Raw genomic sequence first — 16,277 nt, 5'->3', positions numbered from 1 at the left:
ACAAAACCATATAACTAGGGCAAACATCCTGTTCTCTTTGTCTATGCTGATTTTTCTGGCATCCTCTACATCATAAAATCCATGCAGAAAATGATTTTCTGGATATGCTGTGTTACAAAAGATTTTTTTCCCCCCATAACGGTTTAAATGAAAAGCCAGCAGCCGTCTTAGTTATTCAAGACGTTAAAAGTTTTGTTGTTGTTTTTTTTTTAAAAGACACTCTAAATCCAGGACAACTAATGTTTGTGCAGGTTAAAGAGCCTTTGATCATCCTTGTCCAGCAAACTCTTAGTTTGAACCAGTCTGGTTAGATTCATGAAATAATAATAATAATATTGTTATTTATATAGCACCTTTTAAAAACAGAGTTTACAAAGTGCTTTGACAAACAAAGCAAAGGCAGTACATTATACTCTACTATGTGAAAGTTCTAGCAAAATTGTGGATATTTTTCTGCTTATTCCCTATTTTCCCTTTTTCTTGTAATGATGGAACTTCTACCCATTCAGGCCTCTCAAAATCCCCCACATGAAACAATATGGAAAAGGAAAAATTGCTCTTTGGTTGAACTGCTCATAACTCATGTCCACACTTAGGTCATAATTCAAAGAGGTTGGCAAAAGCACTGCTCTTAGTATGTTTATAGCATTTGTCCATTTAGGAGAATGTTCCCTAAAACAAGATTTAGCCTAAAACCTTTGCTATTTTTCAGTATAGAATGTTTCAATATTTTGTATGATTTAGGATTTTCTCAGTGATTTAATGAGAACTATAGGTTGACTCTAAAATAATCTATCATGTTGAGTGATATTATAATGACGTTCTTATTACCTTTACATAGACATGATAATTCTCCATTGTTTGAATTATCATTTCCATTGATAATGATTATTGTAAACTATCGTTAAGTATAGTAAAAAAACAACAACAAACAAACAACTCTGAGCTATAGGGGAGTTACAATTCATGCAAAGATTTTAAACAAAAAGCAGGTATTCATAATTCTTACAGCCATTGAAATAGAGGAAGATCAAACTGAATCAATGTACTGTTTGACCTCCTTTGTAAAAACCAATAAGTTTGGCTTTTTACTTGTAAATTTGCTTTTATTAATATGAAATTTGGCTAACAAAATTAAAAGACTAAATAATTAATATATAGCTGAATTAAATTCTTATTTAAAAAAATAAACGTTATTTTCTAGTATTCCAACCAGTACATGTTTACAAAATAATATGAAATGTTCATCCATATGCTGTTGATAAAGATACACATTACTCCAAAAGAGTCTCACAAAAGGGCCAAAGTAAGTGACCAGCAGGTACAACAACTGATATCAATGTCTTTTCTGAATTTAAAAAGCTATACCACAATAATGAATATATTTTTAAACTTTATTTACACAATGGAACTTACAACAGGTTTACCTTTCCAACAACGGTAACAAGGCAATGTATGTTTGAGGTAGTGCACAGATCATAATACATGAAAAAAATGAAGAAATAACAATAAAAACCAAGCAACAACAAAATCAAATGAAATAAATTACAAATCAAATTCATTACATAAGGCTCTAGTTTTCACAGGTCTAGAGTTTGTGCAGTATTTTAGTGTGTCCATGTAGGACATGAAGTAGACAGTAAGGATGGGTTTCAGTTTTGCAAATTTGCTGGCATGTAGGTGGAATTTTGCTAATAAAGAAATAAGACAACATACATTTTCTTGACAGGCATTTCATCAGCAAAAAATTAAACAAACAAATAAAATAAATTGAATTTTGAGTTTTGAGTAGCGTATCTAATTTTTCTGTTTAAGAAAAGATTAAGGTCATACCAAAAAGTCTGACTAAAGGTACAGTCCCAATAAATATGAGTTGTCGTTTGTATGGTGACAGAAGGAAAAGAGAGGGTCAATATTCAGCCTATATTTTATAATAACTGAATTAACTGGAAAACATCTGTGCAATATTTTCAGACATACATCTCGTACCTTATTTGAAACACAAAAAAAATCCTGGGTAATAACCATGTTTTTCCAGTCCACACCAATATACAGATTATTCAAAACAAATACAGAAGCAAGTTTACCATTTGTGCCCCCCTGGATTATTTCATTTAGTTTTATATGCACAAAAAAGAATCAGAATTACCTATGTATAATTCTGGTGGAGTAGTTTGATGGATAATATCTCTGGTTGCAGACGACAGCAGAATTATTAAATTATGCTCTATTATTGTGGTGTAAATCACAATAATAACGCACCTGTGGAAAGCAGGGTGCGTGACGTCAGGAGTGTCAAATTCCCTAGATTTTTGCGGGACAAAGAGGCTTGTCTGGACGAAGAAAGTTTCTCCTTTCGTGGCTGCGAAGTGAGGAAGTTTCAGCACAGGATTTATTGGCTTTTTTTTTTTTTTTTTTTTTTTTTTTTTTTACCTTCGAGCAGTTTGAGTGTTTCTACGTCACATAAACAAGGTAACTCTTGCTTTCCCCCTTTGTTTTCGTGGTAGTTTGAGGACGGATAAATTGTCCCATGGATGTTTTTGAGGAAACTAACAACGACGTGTTTTTTCTTCAGTTTGTATTAAATGCAGCAGCGCAAACTGGAAGTATGTATGGTCATGTTTACTGCCATGATGTGCTGTTAGCGAAAAACATCTGCGGCCGTGTTGGTAACTTAACCATCATATCTTCCTATAAAAATACAAGGGAGAGAAACTGTTTTTTTCCCCCTAAAGTTTAGGCTTGTAACTCGAAAACTTGAAATGCTAACAGTTAGCTAGTTCAGTTACAATCCAGGCGCTCCATAAAGGATGATAACGTTACTGTATGGCAGCCATCTTACCTGGATACAGTAAAATTATTAAAAATTTACTTCGACTGGCCAGTAATAAACCCAAAACTGTTTAGTTTCCTTATCAGTTCGACGCCATTTCTATGTTGCTGTTTAGGGAATTTGTGAGGTACAATTTTTTTAAGGCAACTTTATTTATAAGCACATAGAACAAAAGTACAGTGACAAACTCAATGCATTATAATTAAAGTAAGGTTTCCTGTCCAATACAGAATCACACCTCCTATAAAAGGATGTTTTCCAATTATACATAGGGCTCATTTAACTATCAATTACTTATGTGAAATAGTAACAAAATAGTTATTGTTGGAAAGCGTAAAAAAGAGGATTGAAATGTTGAAATAACATAAAAGGACTATATAAGTAGAGAAAGTTGAGCATCTGGGAGGTACAGCTAGCAGTAGATGCAGTAATGATGCGGCAGAGAGATATACTGATTTACGATTTATCTTCTGTTTCTTGTCAACAGTGTGAAGACCTTACTTAACATTGATTCATTTTTTTAATCATCAACCAGCATCCTAGTTTTATGCCTGTGGTTTGATAAATGGTTTTGCTAATAAGCCCTTTTAGCCATCTAATGATCACCACCAAGATAGTGATGTAGAAAAGCTGTGGTTATTAGTAGAGATTATTTGGCTTGAAATCTGCAATGTTTGTTTGTTAGATTTAAGCTAAAAGAGAAATACTGAATGCCTGGAGGACATATGTGTGTAAGTTAACCATTACGTTAAACTTTACATTTAGAATATTAACAATGTGACCGTGCTCACAGAGTAGTTTAAAGTGTATTATTCAGGAGGATCAGTGCTTTTGTATCTGAATCTTTTACTGTTGGGCAGAACAGTGTTATTGCGGTGCTACCCATTTATTCCTTGTTGTATTCACATTTTGAGAATAGTTTTAAGTCACAAAAGATTTGTTGCACTGCAGTACAAAAGGTGCCCTGCAGGAAAATTTGTTACTAACATAATGTGATGGATGTGGAAGGAGAGCGGTGTCTCCCTCTGGTGAGGAAATGCTTCAATTATCTACAAGTAAATCTGCAGCACCATGTTGAGCTCATTGTCCAGGTTACAAAAAACATGTACCCACTTGATGGAAAAATGTACGTTTTAGAGCACTGGAATTATGTTTAAAAACATAATTAAACTTTCAAACTTACAATCTGAGTCACTACAAGTTTATCTCAAATGGCTTTGTGGGTAGTTGATTTGTAATTAAGCAATGAATTTATACCACAGAATGTTCTTGGTTGACACTAATGCATTCTTGTGTGCCTTATGTCATAAGCCAATATGTGTCAGGTTTCTTTGAATAAAGATCTTTTTTTGTGACCCAGGATGGCTACCAAGGTCGGCATCAGGCCAGATGAAGGACTGATGATGATGCAAGAGCTTGACGACCGGCTGAAAGAGCAGATTGACAAATTGGAGCATGTTCGCCTGGCTGCCATTGATCTGAAGGACAACTTGTCTGGGGTACATCAGGCTGACAATAAATCCGAATCTCCATCTGTAATAAAAAAATGTTTAATCAAAACTCTGCTCAAATTCATTGAGCTCTCCTCTTTTGATCTTTTTTTTTCTACTGCAGAGCCACGGTGATCTAACCCAGTCTATCAGTGATCATCTGGAATGGTTGAATCACTTGTCAGAGCGAGTGGAGACTCTTCACATGAACACAACTGTTTTTGTTCAGGTGAGAAACAGATTTCTGAGGGGGATGTGGGTAATGTGTACATCTGCAATGATTAGTCAATAAATCAATTAGTTGAATTTTGATAATCGATTAATCATGTTAGCCATTTTTCAAGTAAAATAGCCAAACATACGCTGGTTCCAGCTTCTCAAATGTGAGAATTTGATGTGTTGGTTTTCAAATGTGACATTAAACTGAAAATATTAATTTTTTGGCCTGATGATCAAATACAATTTTATAGATGAAATGATTAATTTATTAATCAACAAAATAATCTGCCGATGAATTGATAATAATGAAAATAACTGTTAGTTGCAGCTCTTGTAATGTGCATGCAAAAGTTGGCAGCGAGCGTATTCAGTTTTATGAAATCAGCAAAGACATCACTTACACATCTAATAATTATGGAGATAAAAACCAGCCTCTATTAAAAAGAGTCCTGTGTTTGTAATAGAAACTACAAAGGCACAGTCTTTGAGAATGAATGTTCCATGGGCCAGCAGATATGTAACTACTGTGTTTACTGATGCATTCCTGACCTGACAAACTGCCCAGATGAAGAGAGTAAAAGAAGCCATTATGACTCAGATAAGCCATCTGCTGCCAGCAAAACCACAGGAGAACTGGTATTAAGGAACAGGAGAAAACTACTTCTTTACTCTTGTAGCCTGAACAGAACCAAAAGGTAATCATAGATTTGAGGCAAACCTAAGAGGTTTTTTGTACTTGCATTGTTCATATGGCACTAATTTCCTTCTCAACATTGTCAGTGAAGAATGTGGCCTCTGTGGTGATAACAGGACTGGGTTTCCTTTTGTGAGCATGTCAGGAGGACAACAGTGTTTCCCTTGTTTCTTTTAAAGTGAAGGAGACATGATTCCTAAAACCAACAATTGTATTTTACAGATTTAGCATCAGGTTTCTGTTTGTTGGCAGGGCCAGATTAACCTATTAGGAGGCTGTGAGACAAAAATAGCTCATTTTTGGGCCCCTTTTGAGCCTCCCACACACACTAGAACACACACATTGGATTACTACAATGCCCCAGGTTTGCTGTATGTGAGTTTTTGATAATTGATACATTTGTGTAAGATTATTGGGCTGCAACTAATGACTTTTTTCATTACAGATTAATCTGCCGATTATTTTCCTAATGAATCATTTAGTTAGCAAAATGTCAAAAAATGGTGGCCACAGTGATTTCTTCAGTTTTCTCACTTTGTCTGATTAACAGTCCAAAACTCAAAGATATTCAAGTTAATGTCATATATGATAAAGAAAAACAGAAAAATAACCACATTTTAGAGGCTGGAAGGAGAGAATTTGTGCATTTTTGCTTGAAAAACCACTGAAATACTTGATTATCAAAATAGTTGCCAATTGACAATTAGTCAATCGCCTAATTGTTGCAGCTCTAAATATTATACATCATGCAAGCATCATAGCAACTGAAATATGAAATGTATTCAAACTAGATTTTGACACAGTGGCAGAGATGTGTCAAGAAACTGCTTAATCTCCATAAACTGTAACAAACCTTGTCCCCACCAATCACTGAAATTTAGGAAACCCTACAGCAATGTCTACTTCACTAATTTCTGCTTCATCTGTTCTCAGATGAATCCCAAGCCTCGTGTATGGGCAGGGAGGCAGGGTTCTAAACATGGATACCGCTTAGGACGTCTCCACCAGGCTGAGGATGCCCAATCTGAGTTTGGCTGGTCCCCTATCCGCACACGACGTAACAGCGACGCCGCCTCTGAGATGTCCTGCAACTGGTGATCAGGGAGACTGTGGCCCATATATCAACTGAGGTTTCAATTTAATGCAAAATGTTCTATAGCTCACACACACACACACACCAAATTGATGATTGACAATAAAACACCTTGCACATTTCAGTTTCTTTTATCTGTTAATTGTCACACATTATCATTCATTACTCTTTAAGTTTTACATGTATTGTAATACTTAACATTTTTCTAGGTACTGTAGTGTTGTGTTGTTGAAAGTGCTCAATTTTAAAAAAAATAAAAGTATGCCTATCCAACCCTGTCATTCTGTCAATTTTCCATCCATGAAGCCTTTGTTGTTTGTGAAATTCTCTGAACTGTTTTAAACTAATCTCTGATAAATGCAATGTGTTAATTGGTTTAGTTCAATCACTAAACCCTGGGCTTTGTAAGTTCTTGCACTTTGGTCTCAAAAATCTGCCAAAAAGTACAATTAACTGACAAAAGTGCCAGTTATTCCTCCTGTCTGATGTAATGTGTATTGAGTGTGTAATCAGGCTGAAAACCTGTCGATGTGGATGTAGGTCAGTGTGCTCCACCAGCAGAGGTCGCTGCTGATGTCACTGTTAATCAGCCCGTTGTAAATAAAGCTTTGGTAGAACGCGTGGGTGATAATAGTGGAAGGATCGTCCTATTCGCCAAAGTAGCACTAGCTACATTCTTTAAAAAGGATCGTTTTGAACACTTGGGAGTTGAACTTATTTTTGTATATATATTAAACATTACGGGTATCGAGTAAACCCCCTGAAAACATGGCAGAAAGCGACTGGGACACCGTGACTGTCTTGAGGAAGAAGGGGCCGACTGCTGCGCAGGCCAAATCGAAGCAGGTTAGCATCCCCAACACCTCACTTCGTCTGCGTTTTTCATTTTTTCTGAAGCAGATTCTTAACTATAAACCCTTTAAATTAACTATAATTGGGTTTAAGATCATAATAAACAGCTGGTGTATAAATACATCAGCAGAAACGATCATTTTCTACACGTGGGTCGAAACAAACATGGCATGTGCTTCGTGTTTTAGCATTAGCTATAGTCTAATAACAATAGTGGACTAACCGTTAGTTACACCAAACTGTTAATAACGGTCGACAAGTTGCTAGGCTACAAAGTTAACTGCAAAATATATTAAATTGGTCCCGCTGGTAGGACTGTCGTGCTCTCTATTTGCACACAATCAAACTCCGAAGGTAGCTCAACCCAAATTCAGTTAGCTACACCCATCTTTGCTAATTTAAAGCTTATTTTAACAATTTATTTAGTAATTTAAGCCTCCTCGGCCAGAAATGAATCAAGTCTGGAGTCTAGCTAACCTAATTACCGTTCGCTGACTAGCTAGAATATCTGACGGTGACCAAAATAGCAACTAACGCCGACCTGAAAATGATAGCTTAGTTATAATTAGCAACTCATAACTAGCGCTACTCCATTAGCAGTTTTATGTAATTGTATGGGATAGGACAACCCACTTGAAAATGTCTGGTAGTGCTTGTTAGAAAACATGTAGTTAACGCTCTAGATACTTCCTAAACGGCACAAAGAAATAAAGCACACACCTACATTAACTGTTATAAGGTAATTCAGTAATATGATTTATATTCAGAGCTCACGGTCCGTTTCGGGGAAGCAATGTTTACCCTGAAAGATTACAGTCTAGCCAGTTGTTAAGTTGGCATGGCTCAGGCAGTATTTATCAGCTTTGTTTAACTTATTCGTTATACTTAGATAAGATTCATTACTTATTACCCAACAAGATGAGCCAGAAACTGAAGGGGATTTTACATGAGACTGGTCAAAATGCATTCTACTGTCAGTGAAACTGGGTTTGACATTCATAGTTTGTTCATGTTCTTTTCTCTCTTCTCTAGGCTATCACCTCTGCTCAGAGACGTGGGGAGGAAGTTGAGACGACCAAGAAATGTAAATTTATGCTTTCTGTACATCTTGAGCATATTTCACTTGCAGAGTGACCTTATTTTCATGTGTTTCAGAGATCCATGTCTTCACCCAAGTTATAATTGTTCAGATCAAACATGACAAGCACTAAATTAACTCAATGGCCTGCGTTGTAATTATGCATCTCTGCCAACGTGTATGATGCTCAAACATTACCTTTTGTCGACTGCTTGTGATTCAGGGTCTGCAGGGCAGAACAAACAGCATCTTGTGACAAAGAACACAGCCAAACTAGACCGCGAGACAGAGGAGCTGCACCATGACAGAGTTCCCCTGGAGGTGGGCAAGGTCATTCAGAAAGGGAGACAGGACAAAGGCCTGACCCAGAAAGACCTGGCCACTGTGAGTGTACAGACTTCTCATAATTTGACTTGCACAACTTTTAACAGGCAGTGGTAATACTGGACAAAATGCCTTTATCTGGTTTTGTAACAAATTGTGTGTTGTTGGCTTTGAGGTTCACTCACATAAAGTGATGCACAGAGGGTAAAAGTAAATTAAAAGGAGTCGATTGATAAGATAAAGCTATTTAAATAGCAGTGACACAGCTTTAAAGTCAGGTATTGTGCCAATACAATCAACCTGCAGACACATTTACTCAATACCATCCTGAGTGAAGAAGGAAATTGACAGATTGTTGCATTTCTTGGCCAGAGGAGGGCTTTAAGAATGCTGAGACACTGTCTCTCATTAAATTGAGTGTTTCTTACCCGTTTTATCTTTTGAAAGTATCAATTAACTGCTCTGTACAGTCTAGTTTTAAAAATAATAATTAGAAGTAAGTCACAAACAATTAAAGATGCACCGATCCACTTTTTTCAGTTCTGATCCTGATACCTGAATTTGGATATCTGCCGATATGGATACCAGAGCTCTTTTTTTCTTGAACTTTATTATTATCATTATTATTATTTGTTGTTGTTTGTATTATGTGTAGGGTTACATGATGCTGTAGTAAACCACACCACACTTATTAAGAGCAAAAAATATACAAAAATGCATTAAATTTAGATGTCTCCAAATCAATTTATTTGAACTGTAGGTTAAGTAGGCTTCACATACAAACAGGTGATAGGTGCTGTGACAACGCAATGCATCAACTACTAGTAAGTAGATTTCTATACATGAGTTCAAAAGTAATAAGAGAATTTCAAATTGAGAGTACAGTGGCAAATTGACAACTCCTTCATAACATTTTCAAAGTGAATATTTGAAATAAAGATAAATAAATATCTACACTGGCAGCTGTTTGAGTTGGGAGGGCAGCGGCGTGGCCTCCTCCAGCCGCAACCACAGGCTCTGCTGTCTGCAGCATGACAGTGCACCTTACCTGGTCTGCCACAGAGCCGTGGGTGGGACACACTCTGTCTGCCTGCTACGGATGTCTGGATGAAAGTTTATTTCCCTGGATGATAGCTGACAGTGTGGATAATTTTACACTCTAATTCCATCACTGCAGCTCAGAATATCATGAGACAACTGTGATGATAATTGGAAATAAAATAACAAAAGATTGTCTTTTTATTAGAAAAATAATACACACACTGTTAATTGGCTCCCATGATTACAAATGCAACATTTCAGTCAAATAGACCTTATCAGTCATAAGGGTCATTCCATGCCAACTCACCCACAATTCAGAACTTTTCCCAGTTCAAATTGGTTCAGTTATTTTTTTCTATTTAGGTGGATGATGAAGAAACCATTCTGAATATGTCACGCACATAAAAAACTTAAAAGTAATGTTAGACTGTTTGTGCTACTGAAGCAAAGAGTGGAAAAGTAATTAATGGGTCATTCCATACCAACTCACCTAGGACCTCCCAGTTCATGTCATAGATTTTCTTGAAAATATCCATGTGAAGTATATAAAAGAGTGCAATCACAATTCATTTCATCAGTAAGGGGATTGATTTGATCAAACTGAAACTCAAAAGATCAACTTTTCCAATAGTGTAGACTGTCTTGTGACAGCTTCTTCTTCTAGGCTTTTTTCCAGTAGGGCTGGTCTCCATGATTTCACTATGACACTTATGGGTTTGTTGCAATCCATTTTTGCAATAATACGCCCAAGCCTGTTTCAGGTGGGATTGGCCCAGACTTGCTTTATTGTTTTCTAAAGCTGCTAGTTGATGATGTCAGAATTTGGTTCAGAAAAGTTTGAAATTGCAATATAATATGTTTATTTAGCTCAGGAACTAAAATTAACATTTTGTCCAGACACACATAACAAGATGACGTCATCTAGTATGCACCAAACCAAGCCATTACAAGCTGTAACTTGCAGATATCCTGAACCCAATGAAAAACAGGCTCAACAGGTGTCACACAGAGATAGAAAACCTTGAAGTCAACATAGTACAAATATCTACCTATGAAATAAAACCACTGAATGCAATATTACAGCCAGTGAAAAGTATGAAAAATTAGCTATTTTCAAAAAAACATTAAATGATGGAGTAATAACATCTTTATTTTTTTTATATACCTGCAATGAATATTTACATTTTCTCATAAAAAAGTTTCACTGAAATTAAAATGATCCTTGGGGAAAATATATGGTCAAACTATCTTTTAAAGTGGGTTTTTCAGCTCTGAAGCTATACTGTATTTAGCAAGATCTGTGACACTCAATTTTTATGCAGGACCAAATAACTTCTAGATGTGACAGAACTATATTAATGCTACACAGAATCAAAGTTTGGTTGCAAGAAAGTGTAAACTAGTGGAGATATTAATCATGTTTGTTTAGGTTAAAAAATATTTATTTTTATTAATTTAATTACTGTAAAACATTCAGCAATAACTATTTACATAAATACATGTTGCAAATTATCCTTAGGGTTTCTTGGATGTTCAGTACAAATTTTAACCCAACTTAGTGAAAAATAAGCAGTTGGTGAGGCTTAGAAGAAACATAGAAAGAATCACAAAAATCATGAAATTTAGCTCCAACCGCCAAACTTCAAAAATTCAGAACTAAAAAAGTATTTGGAGTAGAGCTATAGGATTTTGCAAGGTGGATTTAATAGAAGTTTTTACATTTTTTTTTTTTTTTTTTTTTTCAAGATATTCGTCCATAATTGACAACCAAGCCTCTCTCACATGAAAGTGTTCGTAGCTGGAAAGAAAAACCCAGAGTTGACTGAGCTAGTTGATGATTAGCTTTGTGATACTGGTTATCCAGGATGGCCAATGTTAGGCTCAGTGAAGCCACCCACAGAGAGCCAGACCAAGTTGAGTAGTAGTATAGGCACTGGGTGAATCGGTAGATAGTTAAATGATACACGGTTAGCTTCCCACTAGCATCAGGTTCATAATAATTTTAGGAAAATGCTTCAGGCTAGCGTGCTAGGTGGCTAGTTAGCATGAAGCTGTCACAGCTGAATGGCTGAATGAGCACCAGTATTATGTTAAAAAAGTATCAGGAATTACTCCTGTTAAGCAGTTTTTTTATACTTTCTTACTCTACACCAGTAGTGGAAAGTAACTACTGTAAGTACATGTATACAACATTTGACTATGGAGTCTGGATCAGTACGTGGATCGGTAACATCAGTCTGATATCCCATAAGTGAATTACATCAGTATCGACACCTGATACTGATAATTGGATCTGTATCGGTGCATCCCTTCAAACGCTCCTAATATTGAATTGCAAACAAGACAACTACAATGCTTCTACACATGATTATTATGGATATATAATAATTTTGTGGCTCAGTAATCATCTCCTTCTTACTAAACAGACATTTATATTTTTGATCCGGCTGGCAAAGCCAGTTAAAACTTTTCCATAGTTGTTTTTTTATCACATAGTTAATGAAAGAATTTTAAAATCATTTCATCATTTAAAATCATTCGTTCTTGTTAATTATCTGAAAATACAGTTAGTTACTTCAGTCCTCTTAAACATTTGTAACTGGCAACCTTCTGCAATGTCAACAACGCAGCACAGAGTCAGATGGAGTCCTAACCCTTTAGTGTTCTGCATTTGAATAGTTGTGCTAACTTTAGGCCTTGTGGTTTAACAAAATTATAAATTATGTATTGCAAATCCTTTCCTCAGAAAATTAATGAGAAGCCTCAAGTCATTGCGGACTACGAGAGTGGGAAAGCAATTCCCAACAACCAGGTCCTGGGCAAGGTAGAGAGAGCAATTGGTAAGAATTATTATTGTGCTGTTTCTACTTCAGACTTAAAATTGAATGTTCATGTTTATTATGTGTCAACCTTCAGTCGTGTTCATCAAGAGATATCTTAATCTGTCATGAACAGGGCTGAAACTGCGTGGGAAGGATATTGGCCAACCCCTGGAGGCAAAACCCAAGAAGAAATGAACACAAAGCCTCGAAATCAGCCCTCCCTGTCCCATTTTTCCCCTATAACTAAAACCCGAACCCCTTCTGCACCCCACCTCCAAGTACCCCAAGCACTCTCGTCCTTTCTCCTCCCCTATCCCTTCCTTTACCCGGGCTGATCTCACCTGTGTCCTGCCTGAGGACCTGGTGCTCCACTGCTTTACAGGCTGCACACTGACAAGTCATCTGAAACACGTTCTTGATCATATAATCGAATGATCCAACATCACAAACTCAAACGTTCTGAGAATTTCTTTTCACCTATGTCTGCTTAGGCTTTGGCATGATCAATTCTACTTTTTGATGGTGATGTAAAATCATTTAAAAGGTAAATTCTTTTTCATGACCAAAAAAAAAAAAAATTAGTTTGACCAACTTCAGTTCTAAGCATGATGTTAAGCCAAAAGTGCTTGATTGCATTTTTTTCACACACTTGCGACAGTGGGTGGATGTCATTACAGTGTTGAAATGTTTTAATGCTGTGCTTTGTTTTGATCTAAAAATAAAGTTTGGCAGTTCAAGGCATTTCTGAGTGTGAATTCATACCCACTGTTGCACAGAATTTCATTTAAAAAAACAGTGACACATTTTAAACATTCCTAAAATAGTAATTCTGGCAGTTATGTTAAATCTGACTGGGTTTTTTGTATTTATGAGAACAAAACACTCAACATTCAAGTAGTTAATACCTCATAAGAGAACCATATCTGCATATACAGAACTTATAAGTAGAATTTGTGTTTATTACTGGCAAGAATAATGTCACTTAGAATAAAATAACTTTATTTAGCTACAATCAAAACTACATTTTGGTTGCTTTACTTTCTGGGAAAAAGTCTGCTGCGCTACCTGAAATTTGAATGTAGTAGTAATATTTAGCCACTAGATGTCAGTATACTACCAGAGAGATAACTGGATTGTTGGTGACGGGTGTTTGAAAGTGAAGTTCAAAAACTTGTTACAGATAAGATTTTTTGCACAAACTGTCACTACCCTTATAGTAGTAGTAGTTTACTTTTATACTTTAAATGTTTACATTTTTGTCAATTTATGCTTCCTAAATACATAAGTGGCAACATTTTAATAAACACTTAACTGCTGATAAAGTAGAGATGTATTATTTTAACAGTGTCAGTTACGTATTCAAGCACTTTTGCAGAGATACTGTATGATGTTCCATATCTTAAAATTGAGGCAAACTTGTCATCCCTCAAATGTCCAACAACCTAAAAAGACTGGCCTTTATAAAGCTTGACTTGAGCATTAATCTGCAATGCTCCCCATTTCCTACATTGTTCCACTTCATACCACGCGTCACTGATTTGAGAATTGTTTATTCTTGTCAGCGGTGAGGTCGCTGTTTCATTAATGATGCATAGACCCTATTGTTGCAAAACAAGGGGAAGTGCAAGTGGGGCAGAAAAACACACTCAAGGACTTGTGCAAAATGTCAACAAAAATTGCAGGGGTACTGTATTGACGTGAGCTGAAAGGCTGGTGGAGTGTGAAGGACTGGTGGGGGGGGAAGCTGAAGAGGTCCAGTTCATCAGTGAGGCAGTATGGTCAAGTCTGAATATAGGGAGGAACAAAAATTATTTTAAGAAAAGTCTATTCATCCACTTTTTAGCTACCTTTCCGAGTCATTGTTGCAATGGAAGCAGTGTAGGCCCCAAGTTATTTCTACTCTTCTTATGGGATCTTGTTACCTGATATCAGACAGGAGTGGATGGATTCAAAGGTCTGGACCCAGGCAAGGGATCTTGAGCTTCTGAGACCAACATTCATATCTCTCATAAGGTTCCAGTGAGATATTGTATGATAGGCCTTGGTAATAAAGTCATAAGTAACATGATATTTGGGCTCCCTGGGTGAGACCACCGGAGAGACAAAGGGAGAGCACACAGTGGGGCATGAAGTGCAAACGTCCTTCATAACCTCTAGAGCCCTGCAGCACTATCCCTGGTCTGGTGAGATAAGACCTTATGGTGCCCCTGGCACATCTGTAAATCAATGTGGTCATCATTAGAGGCAGGGAAAACAGCAGCAGCAACACACCTAAAGAAGATGCAGCTGTGGACTGGAGACCAGGATATATACACATCATTATTGGGCAATCAGCCATGCTGGGTGACATGTTTATTTATCATTGTGATTTAAACAAATGTTGAGATGTAAGTGTTCCTTTGTATTAGGTGCTATAGGAGTATTTATACAATATTTGTAGTGCAATAAGCGTAGGTTGGTGCACTTTTTGAATAAATGCAATAATGGGAGACAGTAGTATTCACAGATAAGACAGGTGCAATAGACATAATGACTAATTACAAATTAAAGGTAATTATGGTTGGATGCACAATGGCGACTACAAGGAGAAGGGAAACTGGGGAAAATTTCAACATTTTAGTTAATGTACTTTGAGTTTTAGACCTACCATCTGATTTAAAGAATAAAATGATGTGGCTGATTGAACAAATATGAATACACAGGCAGTACGTTTGTGTACTGAAAATATCTTTACATTATGTCACATTGTCCATGTTTAGCCATTCATCTCGGAATAAGAAAATATAACGACTATATAAATATAACAAGCAATAAACCTGGAGGTACAGCTGCAATAGCTGGTAAGTTAGAGTGATTTTTCCTTTTAACTGACCTCTAAAATAATAGTTGCACTTTTCCCATAGTCATACTTTTGCTGAGTGAGGGTTTTTTTTTTTTTTAGGTCTTTTTAGGCTCAATGCTGAAGACAATATGCCAGGATGCATATTTGCTCTAATAAAGTATGCAACCTCCTGACCGGCGTTCACTGGACAAACAAAGAAGGGAGCCTGTCTGTTGTTACCAGGGGGTTATTTGGATTCTTGCTCAACAGGCTGCTTCACTTTGTGTGTGTGTGTGTGTGTGTGTGTGTGTGTGTGTGTGTGTGTGTGTGTGTGTGAGGGAGACAGAGACTGACTGCTTTCCTGGAAATGCCATTCCATTGGTCAAAACACCATAGCAACATAGTTCCACCTATGACAAGGGAGCAGCCAGTGGTTTTGAAGGAGTGATGTGAAGCAGAAAGCTACATGGGGGGGAGTCGAGGGGCAGCACCAGGGGGTGGGGGGATTGGGGTGGGGGAAAGTCTGGGGTCTATTTTGGCCCGAGGCTCCAAACTCAAATTGAGATTCCACCACACATATAAACTGTTGTGTTGAGCCGTGCAATCCACTGTGCACGCACTCTCTGTCTCACACAAAGGCTGATTATTCTCCTACTGACTTAAGTTTTATAGCTTTCTTTGGCTGGTAGTTTATGCCTACATGTCTTTTGAGTTTGGAAATTGAATAAATTGCCTCAATCTTTGCTTTAAAAAACAACAGTTGCTTATATACATTTGAAAAGACTGTGTACTTGCACATAAAACCAGAAAAACTAGGCGAAAGAAAATGCATTCATGTGCAATTTAATTTCCTCTAAAGATTTCCATACTGCCTGATACTAGTGGCATTCATTAACTGCACTTGTTGTTGCAGGGTCAGTTTTTCATTCTGTTTTTACAATAGATGCAACACAGTCTTGCATAATGTACTTTCGAGAAATAGGAGTAACTGCAATGCCTTTCCCCATTCA

General features: G+C 36.7%; 1 protein-coding gene across 1 annotated transcript; it reads left to right on the top strand.

The window, feature by feature from the left end:
• The first annotated feature begins 6,890 nt into the window (after positions 1 to 6,890).
• On the top strand, positions 6,891 to 13,183 carry edf1 (endothelial differentiation-related factor 1). Its single transcript, XM_044333900.1, has 5 exons — positions 6,891 to 7,175; positions 8,214 to 8,265; positions 8,483 to 8,643; positions 12,371 to 12,464; positions 12,580 to 13,183. The coding sequence occupies exons 1-5, from the start codon at positions 7,098 to 7,100 to the stop codon at positions 12,639 to 12,641; spliced, it is 447 nt and encodes a 148-aa protein (XP_044189835.1). The 5' UTR covers positions 6,891 to 7,097; the 3' UTR covers positions 12,642 to 13,183.
• Positions 13,184 to 16,277: the final 3,094 nt, after the last annotated feature.

Source organism: Thunnus albacares, chromosome 18 (genome assembly GCF_914725855.1).
Source record: "Thunnus albacares chromosome 18, fThuAlb1.1, whole genome shotgun sequence".
Classification (NCBI taxonomy): Eukaryota; Metazoa; Chordata; class Actinopteri; order Scombriformes; family Scombridae; genus Thunnus; species Thunnus albacares.
This window is presented reverse-complemented; position numbering and strand designations above follow the sequence as displayed.

Bases quoted from the DNA above. Each gene is read 5' to 3' on its own strand.
- edf1 (XM_044333900.1), top strand. From the start codon at position 7,098: ATGGCAGAAAGCGACTGGGACACCGTGACTGTCTTGAGGAAGAAGGGG. The intron at 7,176-8,213 runs GTTAGCATCCCC...TCTCTTCTCTAG, and splicing joins CGCAGGCCAAATCGAAGCAG to GCTATCACCTCTGCTCAGAG. The intron at 12,465-12,579 runs GTAAGAATTATT...TGTCATGAACAG, and splicing joins CAAGGTAGAGAGAGCAATTG to GGCTGAAACTGCGTGGGAAG.